This window comes from Mus caroli, chromosome 3, assembly GCF_900094665.2.
Source record: "Mus caroli chromosome 3, CAROLI_EIJ_v1.1, whole genome shotgun sequence".
NCBI classification, from domain to species: Eukaryota; Metazoa; Chordata; class Mammalia; order Rodentia; family Muridae; genus Mus; species Mus caroli.
Window position 1 is genome coordinate 3,665,802 of NC_034572.1, and position 14,821 is coordinate 3,680,622.

Below are 14,821 nucleotides of genomic sequence, written 5' to 3' on the forward strand. Positions count from 1 at the left end.
AATATTTACAGATTGGTCAAAGAAAATACAAAATGTAAAAAGCTCCTAAGGCCAAATATCCAGGAAATTCAGGACATAATGAAAAGATCAAACCTAAGAATAATAGGAATAGAAGATGGTAAAGAATCCCAGCTCAAAGGGCAAGAAACCATCTGCAACAAAATCGTAGAAGGAAACTTCCCAAACCTAAAGAAAGAGGTTGCTATAAGTGTACAAAAAGCCTATACCACATCTAATAGTTTGGACCAGGAAAGAAAATCCTCTCATTACATAATATAACACTAAATGAACAGAACAAAGAAAGAATATTAAAAACTGTAAGAAAAAATGGCAAGTAGTATATGAATGTAAACCTATCAGAATTACACTAGACTTCTCAACAGAGACTCTAAAAGCCAGAAGATCCTGGGCAGACGCCATACAGATCCTAAGAGAACAAAAATGCCATCCCAGGATACTATACCCAACAAAACTCTCAATCACCATAGATGGAGAAACCAAAATATTCCATGACAAAATTAAATTTAAGCAGTAACTTCCCACTAATCCAGCCATACAGAGGATACTGAAAGGAAATCTACAACACTAGTAGGGTAACTACACCCAACAAAACACAAGAAATTACATATTTCACCATAAGCCCAAAAGAAGACAATCACATACCACCACCACCAAAAATAACCAGAACTATCATGTCTTTGATATCTTTCAACTTCAGTGGACTCAATTCCCCAATCAAAGGACAAAGGGTAAGAAACTGGATACACAAACAGGATTCATCATTTTGCTGCATGCAAGAAACACACCTTAGCGACAAAGACAGATACTACCTCAGCTTAAAAGGCTGGAAAAAAAGCTTTCCAAGCAAATGGTCTCAAGAAAGAAGCTCAAGTTGTCATTCTAACATCTGATAAAATAGATTTTTCAACCAAAAGTTATCAAATGAGATGGAGAATTCCACTTCTATTCATTAAAGGAAAAATCCACCCAGAGGAATTCTCATGTCTGAACATCTTTGTTGAAAGTGTGAAGGCACCCTCCTTTGTATAAAAATTTTACTAAAGCTCAGACACACATTCAACCTCAATTCAATACCCCACTCTCACTAACAGGCAGGTCATTGAAACAGAACACTGATGCAAACATACTCAATAAAATTTTCACAAACCAAATCCAAAAACACATCAAAACATCATTTAGCACTATCAAGTAGGCTTCATCCCAGGAATACAAGGATGGTTCAATATACAAAAGAGTAGGCAATCTTGTCTTTCCCTGATTTTAGTGGGATTGCTTCTAGTTTCTCTCCACTTAATTTGATGTTGGCTGTTGCTTTGATATATATTGCTTTTATTATGTTTAGATATGTGCCATGAATTTCTGATCTTTCCAAGAGTTTTAACATGAAACTGTGTCATATTGTGTTCTATTATTGCAATGACTTATTGGTCTGGTATGTAGTCTCTGGCTTCTGGTACACTAATAATACTGGATCCTCACTCAGTATCCTATAAGATATCCTGTTGTTGCCCTGAGTCATAGTAAGCCTTTGGTTTTGCATCTTTATGACTGGCACTTCCAAGCACTCTGGCAGTTCATCACTGGAGTAGATGATGGGGTGGGTCAACATATGGGCCTGGATCTGGGCCTCAGAGTTATCTGATTTGGTCAGCCCTCCAGCTCTCCTTTTGAATATTGGGTCAGCTAAACAGCATCCCGTTATCAGGACCAGCTCTATCCTGCTGCCCAAGTGAGCTACAGGGTGACTCTCCCGAGTGTTGCAGTCTGTGAGGGATCTGGTCAGTTATCCCACTCTCATTAACCAGGGGCCAGATCTCCTACCTGCCATAGATGGTAAGAGATGGAGGGGAGGAGGGTATCTCTGCTTCCTCTGCACAACAACCCAACGGACAAGAGGCAGTGCCAGCTCTCCTACACTTGTGCCCTTAGGGCTAGCTCACTCACAACTCCCACAACTCCCACAACCCCCAGCTATACTGTGCTGCTCAGGTGAGGTATACGGCCTGCTCTTTTGAGTGCTACAGCAGATAAGTAGCAAGGGCAGTTTTCCTACTCTCATGATCCCAGGACCCACTATCACAGGATGCTTAGGTGAAGGATTGGGCCAGTTCTGTACAGCCTTCAAACACCAACATTTCTCTAGGCAGAAGCCCAGAACAGGGGCATCCACTTTGCCTTTGGAGGTAACAGAGTTCCGCTGCTGTATGGCTATGGACCCAGACATGGCCTGGAGGTAACAGAGTTCTGCTGCTGTATGGCTATGGACCCAGACATGGCCTTCTGTAACAATGCAGGACTACATCACCATGGTCCCAGATGACATCACAGGCTACTCACATCAGGATGTTCCTCACTCCAGTTCTGCCTCTCCTCGTGTGCCATGCCCTTCTGTTTCTCCTTCTCTTCCATTTCTCTAGCGCTTACTTGCTCCTCTTACTAGCACCTGGGGGTCTCTGAATGTCTGGGGTTTTCCTGTTCATGCATTATGGTGCTGGTCAGGGGTCCTGTCAGGCATGGCCTATCCCCTTAGGCCTGCATAGCCCTCCACTGGCAGTCATCTCAGGATACCTCTCTGCCCGGACCCCATGGCACCATTCTGATGGTCATCTCAGTCCTGGACACTGTATGCCCCCCCACCCCCACCCCCCGGCAGGCCCCTCATGCCAGACTGGTAGCTTTTCTGACAGGCCTTTTTCCTGAAATGTGAGGTAAATTATTCATGGGTCAGAACACTGAGCTAGACATAGCTTCTCTCCTCTCTGCCATCTACTGACAGACATGATATAGCAGCCACACCTGTAAGGCTTCTAGATGGCAGGACCTCTTAAGGTACTTTTGTTGTTGTTGCTATTTTTATTATTGTTATTGATATTACTGTAGATGTTATGACTAATAAGGCTTGTGTCCATCCTAATGTTTGTCTAAACTTGCAATATACAAAGTAAATGTCTTCTTTATTTTGATAATTCTTTTTGTGTTCTTTTTATTTTGGGGGGGGGGCATTCTTATAAAAGCTGTCCTCAAACTCATCTGATTTTGTCTTAGAAGTATGGCTGGGGGCTGGTGGTGGAGGGGCTCTCTACACCAATATAGGGTAACTAGGTTGCCTGTATGGAGGTCCCAGAAACTCAGAAGTTAGGGAAGCCCACAGCAGAACAAGGAAAGGACTCATGAGATAATTGCAGAATGGGAAGTTTCTTATACTAGTCTGTACCAGACACGGACTCTACCATCTTCTTACCCACTGTGAGCATCTTCTCACAGATAAGACCTCTTGGCATTTGCTTGTTTAAACAAAACCAGAGACTTACTGAAATTGTTCTCAACAGGAAAACAGTGTAAGACTTGTTACGGACAAAATATATTGATAACTTAGTAATGGACACCCCAGAATCAGCAAACAAGATGATTGATTTATTCTTGCTAAGTAAAATTTTCAAAGAGTTTTAGTAAGGGTAAAATGTGTTAGACTGTGAAGCAAAACCATTTGAATGGTTGGATTTCATTTTGACTCTGACAGAAAGACACCTTTGTGTCGTTGATAGGTTAGTTTCCCAGTTTAAAGCGCTTAGTACAGTATAGCCTTGATGAGATGCAGAACTGCAGTAATCGTACGGAGAGCAGGTTGAGGGCAAGTACAGTGCTGGCCAGGGAAAGATTGCACATGGGGGGAGTTTCATTTCTAATTTGGGGCCTAACTTTTTATAGTTAGAAAACTGTTTTCAAAAGTTTGGTACAATCTCAGTTCCACAATCCCATACAGGAAATATGACTTATCTAGGAAACAATGTCTTAGCCCATAGAGCTGTGTCTGAAGAACAAGGCTAGAGGATGTTGCTTGATTTAAAAGGGCAGTGAACCCAGGATGGTGCTGGACAAAGGCCCCCTTATCTTGTTACAAGAGCTCAGAGGGACCTGTAAAAAGACAGTCTCTTACTGACTAGAGATGAGGAGCTCCGAGATGCGGAGGCATTCTAAGCAGGAATACAAGGTGTGAACCTAAATGTGGCTGGAGTGGAACAAGGGCGTGTAAGGATCACGGATTGCCAACAAAAGTAGCTGCGGTTTCCAGGGAGGGTGGTTGGAAAAATCTTGGTGGAAGGAGAGTCCCTCCCGAGAAGCCAGGAGGCGCAGCCCCGCCCTTAGTAGCCCCGCCCCCGTCACCCCGCCCCCCACCCGCGCGGACCAATAGGAGGCCGGGATGTTAGAGTGTAGGAGGTGCGGCCGTGTTGCTACAGCAGGAACTGGGCGGCGGCGGGTGCTGCCTGCGGAGCCTGAGGCGGCGCGCCATGGACGGACTGGAAGGTGAGACGCGAGGGGGATGCGACCGCGGGCTCGAGGGGGCCCGAACGACCGGGGCCTGGACTCCCGGGGCAAGTGCGGCCGGCCGGCTCTGCAGCGAGGTCCCCGCGCTCGCCGACCCCCGCGGCGGAGCTGGACGGCCCCTTACGGGAGCGGTGACCGCGGGCTGCCCGCCGGGCACGGTGCTCGACTTTCCCGCGGGGTTGGAGCCCCCGCGTCCTCACTTCTGCCAGGCCTAACTACCATGTCGGGTCCTTTCTGGACGCCTGAGTTTCCTGTGGGCACTAGGTGTCTCTGGCCAAGTCTTATCTTTGCAAAGTGTATTCTTGGTTAAGGTTCGCGACGCCCGGGTCGCCAGCTCTTGCTGACCCCTTAGGACCTGCCCTGCCTCCAGCGAGCTCTGGACACACACCTTGGACAGTCATAGGTCCATTCCTTCCATTTCTACCGCACCTTGCTCGGAGAGATGCCTGAGCATCTCCCAAGGAAGTGTCCCTGGCGAGCTCTACAGCAGGGACAATAGCTTCAACATTAATGGTTTATTCACGAGGACTGTCTAGGGAAAAGCCAGCTTTGCTTCCTTATCTTCACTTTATCCTGGTGCCTTAGCCATGGCTTCAGATTTTGGTTTGTTCCCAGTTCTTTCCCTTTTCCCTTTCTTCATCCATTTTAATCCCGCGCTAGGACAACATTTTGCTTAAAAAACAAAGGAAGGAAGAAAAAAAAATCTTAACAGTGGTGACAACAGTTTCAGGATTTAAAAAGACTAGGAATCTTTCTGATACACAAGCTTTCAGAAATTTTGGATCCTGGTGCCTTAAAATAGTTTTGTTTTGTTTTTTTCTCATAAAATTGTTTCACCACTTAATATACTTGGAATGAACAGGGGAATTGAACCCTTCATTTTCTTGTATTATAGATAGTCAAATATTTCAGGACACGTTACGAAGTTAACAGTGGTAACTGATAACCTTTCCCCAGTGATTTAAGGGTACAGAAAGAAAATATGATGATATGATTATGAGTTTTATTTCATAATGTTACTTTGCAGTTAAGCTTTCTCCAAACATCTTGAAGGTGATAAAGAATTCTAATAGATCATATATGCTGCAGATTAGCTGTGAAGGTCTTGCTTGGTGTCCCACTCAAGTTAACATGAAATGAGAAATTGTAATGACAGCATACCTTTCAAAAATCTCCTATTTTTGGATCCCCCTGCAGGCAGCTCATTTTAGTGATTTATAACTCCACTAGTATAGGGACTGTATAGAGAATAGAGTTGAAACATAGGTGTGAAGATTTTACAATGCTATCATACTGTATGAAGAGTGTTTAAGAATACTTCCCAGATTTTTACTGATCAACATTTACAGGGAAAGAAATATTCATCTGATGTTTCACTTATTTATCTATGCATGCAAAGAATAAAAAATTGTCAAAGTTCTTGCTATCTAAATCAGAAATTTAGGAGATATAATTGAAAACTAGTATAATATACACTGTGTGTGTGTGTGTGTGTGTGTAGAACTTAAGGATCCTGATGTAGTATGCAATGAGCATGATTCATGAGTCAGGTTTATGTTAAGCAGTACTGGCCCTTAAACTCTCTGATTTTTTTTTTCCTGAACAAACTAAGATACCATCATGTCATGCATTCAATTATAATAAATTAAGTTGAAATATAAGGAAATCGTTGTTTCTGTCTGGCAGAACAGGTGAATATTGGCAACTTTAAGTGATCCAGCAGGTAAAGCTCAAAGTGTTCTGTTGAGTAGAAGAGCAGTGCTTGCTCTCTTGTGGTTTTGTACTGACTTCAGCCCCACTCCACTTCTGTCATCCTTCAAAAAGTGAGTTCCTACAATGTCACAGTTTTCAGAGTTCAAAACTTTGAGTCTTAAGGATACCATTGTTAATCTTTTACCCAGGCTTTCACTTAATAAGCAAGAAGTTGTATTTGATAGTTTTTCTCTATGGTAAAAGTCATAGGACAGCATGTAGTATAAAATCTTCAAGCTTGTTTGCTTTATCTTTGTCATTGAGCAAAAGTCTTTGACGTCTATCTGACTTACATTTCTAGTTGAAAGTAGTTACTGGTCGCCTATTCTTACCCTTTAAAAGGAAATTTAATTGCTTACATATACTGTTTACATTACTGATGGTCTGGGAATTTTATGTCTGGAATTGTCACAAAATGAACTATTAAATTGTACATTGTATTTTGAAGCCATATGTTAAGTTTTCTTATAATTTTGTATAATTAATTGCAGAACTTTTTGCATGGCTTGAGTAATTAGAGAAAAGCCTTTAATCTCTTTTCATGGAAAGTTATACCCTAGACTTATCTAAGGAGCAAGGTAGTAGTTTTAGAATTGGTAAGTTCTAATATCTTACAAGTTTTATCATCTGTAAGATTGAGGTGATAAAATCTAAGGTTTTATCCTTAGATAAGATATTGCCATTGCCTTCATAAAACCCTAAAGTATGCTTATAACAATTATGGTAGACATTAGACAGGCCATTCCTCATCTGGTCTGTTTAATTTATTATCTTAGTATTGTCTCTGAAACTTGATTCGTTCTATTCCACAGATCTAGTGGCAGTCTGCCATCCTACCTTGTTATTACTTCTGTTTTGTTTGAACTTAGCATAAATGTATACTGGTTTACTGAAATGCTGTTCATCTTATCAGCATTCATTTTATTCTTGTTGTGCTTGTTAATTGGTGCTGAGAAGGAATTCAGGTATTTTAATGATCAGGATTTAAATAAGCCTTTATCTGAACTCTTGGATTTTCTTCTTTTCCTTTTTTTCCCTTCTATGATTTAGCGATTAGTGTGTGTTTGTGTGTGTGTGTGTGTGTGTGTGTGTGTAATCTTTTGTGTATGAGTACTTTGTTTGCATATATGCTTGTGCACCATGTATTTGCTTGGTGCTGACAGGGGTTACAGGACATGCCAGATTCCCTGGCGCTGCAGTTACTGACAGTTGTGAGCCCCCATGTGGATATTGGGACCTAAACCCAGGGTTCTTTGCAAGAGCTGCAAATACTCTGAACTAGTTGGTCATCTCTCTCTAATCCACAACTTGGGTATATTATTCACATCAGAATCTCATTGACTATATGAAGTATTAAACATACACAGAAAAAAACATTACCTAAATGTCAAGTTCATAAGGAGGCATATTAGATGCTTAAAGAATTCCACTAAATCTGAAATAGAGCCCATCTTTATTGGCCTACTAGTAAAGAAGCCCAAATAACTGTGCCGGAGACCAACTGGGAACGGGGAGGTAAGTCAAACGCGTGCACATGATGGTTAGTGTTACGGCAGGTGTGAGTGGAAGCAAAGAGGATGCATTTTGAAGATATTTCTGAGATGGGAAAATGAGATATGAACACTTGGTGCAAACGAGTCACGATCCTGACTTAGTGACTCTGGCTTTAGAAATGTGTTTATGCAGCACTTGGGAGTACCAGATCTAAAATAAACAAACCTTGTTGTTACTGGGAAATTATTTACCTGCAGATCTTAGTGATTATCACTAGCAAGTGGGAGCCATTGTCTAGGCAAACCATCCTTAATTGAGTAAAAAACTATTTATAAAACTAAATATTTCAGGGTTATGTGGGATGGGAAAAGTTAGTGGGTGGAATCTTAAGGAAGTTTTAAAAATTGCCAAAGGAAACAAGGAAAGACAAGACAAGAGAGGAATGCGGGGAAGACACGAACCTATAAGCAAGTGAGGGAGAAGTTGATAGTCCGTCCTGGGTGTGGGTAGGAAAGCTAACACTAACTTGTCAGATCCTGCCTATGTGATGAAACCTGGGAAATTCAGGATTGGGAAGAAATACAGAAGAAGAAAGAGCAAGAAGGTTAAAGATCTTAGATTCTTGAACAGTCCCTCGAACTATGGAAAAGCCTAGTCATAGGTTGCAAAGAGGCATTTAAATGTGACATTAGGAGACTGATGGTGAGTAGCTACCTCCCAAGGCTACTCACCATGATCTTTGCTATCATAGCTCTCTGGATCCTGACCCCTTCCCAAAGCCCCATCCTGCGCTAGTTTTGTTCTTTTCCCTTATTCTTTTTTTTTCCTTCATGAGGTTATTCACTTGACATTTTAAATATTTGTTTTTACTTAACTTTCCCACCTAATATTTGATGAGTACAGTCTCCATAAGATTGGGACCTTTCATTTTATTTTATTTTATTTTATTTTATTGCCTTTCATTTCAGATGTTAGAACAGTTTTAGCTAATGCCAGAAAACCAATTAATATTTATTGAATCAAGCAAGGGCCCTATTTTAATATAGAGGATTGGCTTAGAAAGTGTACCTCTAATCATGTAGGGAGGGGGACTGAGAGGGAGAGACTTAGCAGACAAGTGTCAGTATTTGAAAATATACTACTCGGAACATTGATCTTAAGTATTTATTAGTTGTAAAAAGGATTCGTGATGATATAAGTGTAGGGAAATACCATCATTTTCATCTTTTTTTTTTAATTGAAAAAGTAAGAAAGATCATTTAGCTTTGTTAACTAGAATATTTCATAAACATTTGCCCATGTAACAAGGAAGTTGAGACTGACTGATGAAAGGGGAAGCAGTAGGTGCCTGTGCAGACCAGTTAGGTCAGGAAGCACCTAGGGATGAGGAGTGTGTGCAGCAGCATCTGTGTCTGCAGTCATCCCTTCTCAGCTCCTCGGGATGCTGCTGTATGTGCTACGGCGTCCACGTGTGCACGGAAGAATGAAACAGCTTTTATATTCACCATGCTAAGACTGGCAACAAATTGAATAATCATACTCTAACATTAGCTATAGAAATGTGGCCTTGAGAGAGCAAGTCAAGGTTCGTGTTAATTTCGTGAATTGTGGTTAAATAGGTGACATTACAGTAAATGAAACCCTGGGTTAGAGGGACAACTGTATTTAGAAAAGAAATCAGTCACTCTAAGATATTGACTGAGAGATAGAAATCTAGAGCTAGGGCTTGAATATTTTAGGAAAATTTTAATCTTTTAAATCATATTTATTAAGCCAAAGTCAGATAACTGAAGTGGTGTGGATGGTGAAGGTTATATATAGAATGTGGTATGAGTATTTGTAGAAGCTTAAAATAATTTGAAAGGGACATTTTAAGACATTTTGGAGATTGTAGATCTGAAAGCAGATCACCTGTACAGGATCTTGGGAAAACATGGTATAACCAATTTAGGAGTTGTATTGTGTGTTAAAAGTTGGATTGGGAAGAGCTGTGGTTCTTTATAGACTATCCATGACATGAGCAAGCTGACATAACTATACTGGGTGCCAGAATCGTTTCTACCTTTCATAATATCTGTGGAAAATGTTTCCTCCTATTAATTGTATACATTTAGAGTATTATAACCATTTTAGGTAATAGTATGTTCTTTAATATCTCCAATATTGTATGCTAGTATTATATAAAAGTATATTCTCACATATAAGCTTTATGTAAGTTTTGAAGACAGTAAATATAATAACTCTTGATAAAATCAAGTTTATACTAGAGTTTCACAAGGAAAAGTTTTTTTTTTAATTTTAGAATGCTAAAAATATTTTTAAATAGAATATTTTTTATATGTAGGCAGTTTTATATATATCTTCAATGTATCATGATCATATCCACCTACCTACTCACCAGAGACATTTTACAGCACATGCCCCTGTTCTCACTTTTTTTTTTTTTTTTGCCTTATTATTTAATAGCCCGCTAAGTCCAGGCCCAGATTCATGCATATAGTGCATCCTCAGTGTTCTAAGTGCAGTGCCCACATCATGTCCATTGGGAGACATTTCGTGATGGACCTTCCCATATTTCAAGTGCTCTGCTCTTTATGCACCCTTCTCTGAGATGTTGCCTGACTCTTGGCTGAGCAATCAGCAATCACTTACTCTTAGCACTTATTCTTAGCACATCGACTGCTCTCCAATTCAGAAGAAACATCTCGAGGCAAAGCTGAAGGCAGCACTGATCTGTGGGTATAAACATAAATATTGAGAGCACTGGTTGCCAATATATTTAGTCTAACCATGTCTAAAACTATCTGTTTAGTAATAGGCTTCTTCTAAAACCCATGACCACTTTAGCTAGGGACCTTGAACCAGATTTCATGAATCCCCTCCTGTGGAACAGGCCTCAAATCCAATCAAAAAGTACTTAGTTTCTTTGTATTCTTCATGCCACCATTGCAGGCTGGTTGGTATTGTAGCATCTAAGTCCAACACTAGGTAAGACTTTGTATGCCTTGTTCTCTCCCAGCAGCTTCCTGTTTTGTTTTGAATGGAAATGGTTCCCATAGCTCACAGGGAACAGCAATCTTAGGAGGTATGTCTTGTTGGAATAGTTGTGACCTTATTGAAGGAGTGTGCTACTGAAGGTAGGCTTTGAGGGTTCAAATGCTCAAGCCAAGCCTGGTGTCACTCTGACTTCCTGCTGCCTGTTGATCCAGATGAAGAACTCTTGGCTCCTTCTGCAGCACCATTTCTGTGCACGTGATGCCATGCTTGTCACCATGATGATAATGGACTAAACCCCTGAACTGTAAGCCAGCCCCAATTAAAATGTTTTCCTTAATTTAAGTTTCCATTGTCATGGTGTTTCCTCACAGACGTAAAACCCCAATGAAGACACCCCCATAGCACCTTTGGGTATTATTGAAAGCTAGCTACCAGGAAAGATTATTTCAGGTCAGTTCCAGCTTGTTTTCTCTGTCTTGCAACCAACATGTATTATGTCTTCAGCAGTAGGGTCTTAGCTATCTGTACTGGCTAGTTTTGTGTCAACTTGACACAGCTGGAGTTATCACAGAAAAGGGAGCTTTAGTTGAGGAAATGCCTCCACGAGATCCAGCTGTAAGGCATTTTCTCAATTAGTGATCAAGGGGGAAAGGCCCCTTGTGTGTGGGACCATCTCTGGGGTGGTAGTCTTGGTTCTATAAGAGAGCAGGCTGGGCAAGCCAGGGGAGGCAAGCCAGTAAAGAATATCCCTCCATGGTCTCTGCATCAGCTCCTGCTTCCTGACCTGCTTGAGTTCCAGTCCTGACTTACTTCCTTGGTGATGAACAGCAGTATGGAAGTGTAAGCTGAATAAACCCTTTCCTCCCCAACTTGCTTCTTGGTCATGATGTTTGTGCCGGAATAGAAACCCTGACTAAGACACCATTTAATAATGGTGGGCAACCAAGAGCAATGGCAGTAGCTTTGTTGGCTTGGGGGGCCTTTTGATGTCTTTGACCAGTAAATAATAAGGAAATATCCTGTATGTGGTACTGAGATTCTCATTTCATATCCCATGTCTTCTGGGAGAATCATTGTCCACCCATGCAGAGTTCCCGTGGCACAATAAAATCCTTTATTGACTTGTGTCCACCAATCTGAGTGCCTTTTCCCCAACCATGCTTAGTCTCTGTTACAGTTTTCTTCCCTGTGAATTATGTCATCTCTCTACTGTATTTTTGTGTGCTTTAAGATTTGCCAGATTTATGTCATATGGGAGAGCTTAGCATGGTTTTCATAACTCAGAAAGTATGATTACTTCTTTATGTAAGGTAAATAATTCTATTATGTAACATCTTAGTCAAATTTTAGGAATATTTAATGTATATTATCCATATGTGACAAGTGTTAAGCTGAACTTAACTCATGTGATTAGCTTCATATTTATAGTTCAGCTGGTGAGAACCTGTAATGACTAGAAAGCACATTTTCTTTTATATAGATCCCTTTACATTCTCAGTCCTCTGTCTAGACTGGAACTGATTTCATCAGCATAGTACATACTTCCTGGGATGTTCTTTCCTTATGTATTGGCTTTTTCTTACATCTGAGGAATTTGCAAAATACAAGAGAAATGTTTTGTTATCCATTTATATTTCCTACTAACTTAGTTGTGGTGTTTTGTTAAATTTTGGTATGTTGTAGATGCAAAAGAACCATGTGCATCATGTAATCTAACATCCTTATTTTATACCAGAGAGATTAAATTCCTTGCTCAGGGACTTGGTTCCCAGTGATAGAGCTGCGATTAAAAGTTAGATAATATATAATGACAGACTCCAATTATTTTTCCAGTACACTATACTACTATTACTGTCATATCTTTTAAATAATTGCATAGAACAAAATAGAGCTTCTGGTTTTTGAGACCCAATTTATTTATCATGACAACTTTGTATAATTTTTTATTAGGTCTTAATATCAATGAACATGCACACATTAGTAAATCAAAAGGAAAGTAGAAATTTATGTTTTCCTCATTTTGAAAGGCTTTTTAACAATGAGAATGGTCCCCATATACTTACATGTGTAACTATTTGGTCCCTAGTTGGTGGAACTACTTGAGAAGGATTAGAAGGTGTGACTAACTTTTTTAGTGGTTGGACATATGTCACTGGGAGCAGGCTTTGCCCAGTTGAAGCTCTTCCTGCCTTGTACTGCCTCAGGATGTGAGCTAGCAACTACTGCTAGCCATGCCTGCCTGCTGCCATGCTCTTTGCCATAATTTATATGTCATAGACTAACCCTCTGAAACTGTAAGCCCCTAATAAACTCTATAAGGTGCTACAATTATAATGTCTTAATAGCAATAGATATGTAAGACAGAAGGTGATATCAGGAAGTGAGCTATTTCTGTGACAGGCCTGACTATGATGTGGATTGGAGGGATGTGGAAGACTTTAAGACTTTGGACTAGGAAAGCGATGGGATATTATGAGCTGTCCTTAGAGGAGCTTTGAAGACAGTGCTGGGAGCAGTGTGGACTATGGCAGGGCTCAAGAGGTTCCAGAGAACAATATTAGCAGTGGAGATAGAGAGCATTCTTGTGATATTTTGGCAAAGAATGAGGATGCTTTTTCCCTTTGCCCTAAGAATCTGCCTAATCTAAACTGAAAACTCTCTTCATAGAGGAGATTCCAAGATAACCTAGTATTGACTGTATCACTTGGTTATTAGTAATTACACTTTTGCAGATAAACAATGAAAAAGTAACTGAGGCAAAAAGAGATGTACAAAATATACTACCTGAGGAGGAAAAGCACCAGGAAATTTAATATTGGAGCCAAGGTTTGTGCTGAGTGAGATAATGAGAGGCCTGATGTGAAATGGAATAAACACAGTAGTGCCGCAGGGCAGGAACTCACCCCTGCTAGGTTTCCCACTTTATGCAGCAAAGGGCAGCTGATGCAAAGGCAAGGAGAAGTAAGTGGTTTGCTTTGGATTTTACACAGCTTAATATGAAGATTATCTTGAGTATTAGAAGAGACTCTAGACTTTTGAACTTTTTTGAGATTGAAAAACTGGGAAATTTTGAGGTTGGACTAAATGCATTTTGATATGGCTATAAGCTGTAGAGGCCAGAGAACGGAATGTGGTGGTTTGCCCGAGACTGGCCTCTGTGGCTCACATGTTTGAATCCTTGTTCTCTAGTTCGGGGGACTGTTTTGAAATCTTGTGTGGGTTGTTGGAAGATGTGTCACGGGGTGGGGGCGGGGGTGGCTTTGAGGTTTCAAAGGCCTGTGTGATTCACCATCCTTAGCTAGCTTGCTTGCCCTCTGTCTCTGCCCCCTTGTTCCCCTCTCTGCTGCTTCCCAAGCTGACCCTGCTTACTTGCCTGCTCCCTGCCAGGATAGTCATGAACTCACCCACCAAAATGGTAAACCCTCAGTAAATCACATTGGTTGTGGTATATTTACAGCAAGAGAAAATTAAGATACTATCTCTCCACTGCATCCTTAAAACAGAGTCTTGCTAAGGAGCACAAACTGGCCCTACTGTCCTAATCCTCACATCTCAGCTCTAGAGTGCCGTCCATGACTGTAGGAATGGATGGCTCATAGCCTGAGATTAATGCTGCTATATATATACGCTTTTATGTTTATTCTAGTGACAGTGCTTTTTCCCGTTTCAAGACATTTTGAAGATGTTGGATAGCTTGTAAGGATTAATTCCAGTAATTATATTTTATCATATGGTAAAGCTATTAAGTTTTAAAATTTTTACTTAAAACATGAGAGGTGATTTCATTCCTGCTGAGTTGAACAGATAAGTAAATAAGTGGATTGTGATGGCTTTAGAGAGTAATGTTGTGTTGTTTAACCCTTGTGCTCCAGTATATGCCTGGTAACTCGTAGGTGCTCGAGTATGCACTCCAATCATGTCAGTGAATCAGTGAATTGAATTCACTTTTTCTGAATGGTTAAGAAAGAAGTGTGTGTGGGAGTGGGGTGCAGGGATTAACCATGTGGCTTTCGATATGAGTAAGAGCATACTATTAAGCCACACCTATAGCCCCAGGAATTCATTGTCCTGAGGTTTTCCTTTGTACCAAAGTAGATAACCAAAGAAATTCACTTTTAACTAAGTGAACTGTGTGTGTTTTAATTTATAATATTGAATTTTTAGACCATGAAAATATATGAAAACTCAGGAAGGGTAATAGGTTATTAAGCATGTCCAGTTATTTTGACTC

General features: G+C 40.5%; 1 protein-coding gene and 1 pseudogene across 2 annotated transcripts in view; one reads left to right on the forward strand and one right to left on the reverse strand.

Moving 5' to 3' along the window:
- Nucleotides 1–2,721: 2,721 nt before the first annotated feature.
- On the reverse strand, nt 2,722–2,840 carry LOC115030781 (annotated as a pseudogene).
- A 1,397-nt stretch (nt 2,841–4,237) lies between these two features.
- The window catches only part of Zc2hc1a (zinc finger C2HC-type containing 1A), a 49,752-nt gene continuing 39,168 nt past the window's right edge, over nt 4,238–14,821 (forward strand). For both annotated transcript variants that reach the window (XM_029475486.1, XM_021158705.2), the window contains exon 1: nt 4,238–4,326. In XM_029475486.1, coding sequence (XP_029331346.1) covers nt 4,311–4,326 — 16 coding nt within the window. In that variant the 5' untranslated portion in view covers nt 4,238–4,310. The remainder of the gene's footprint in view (nt 4,327–14,821) is intronic.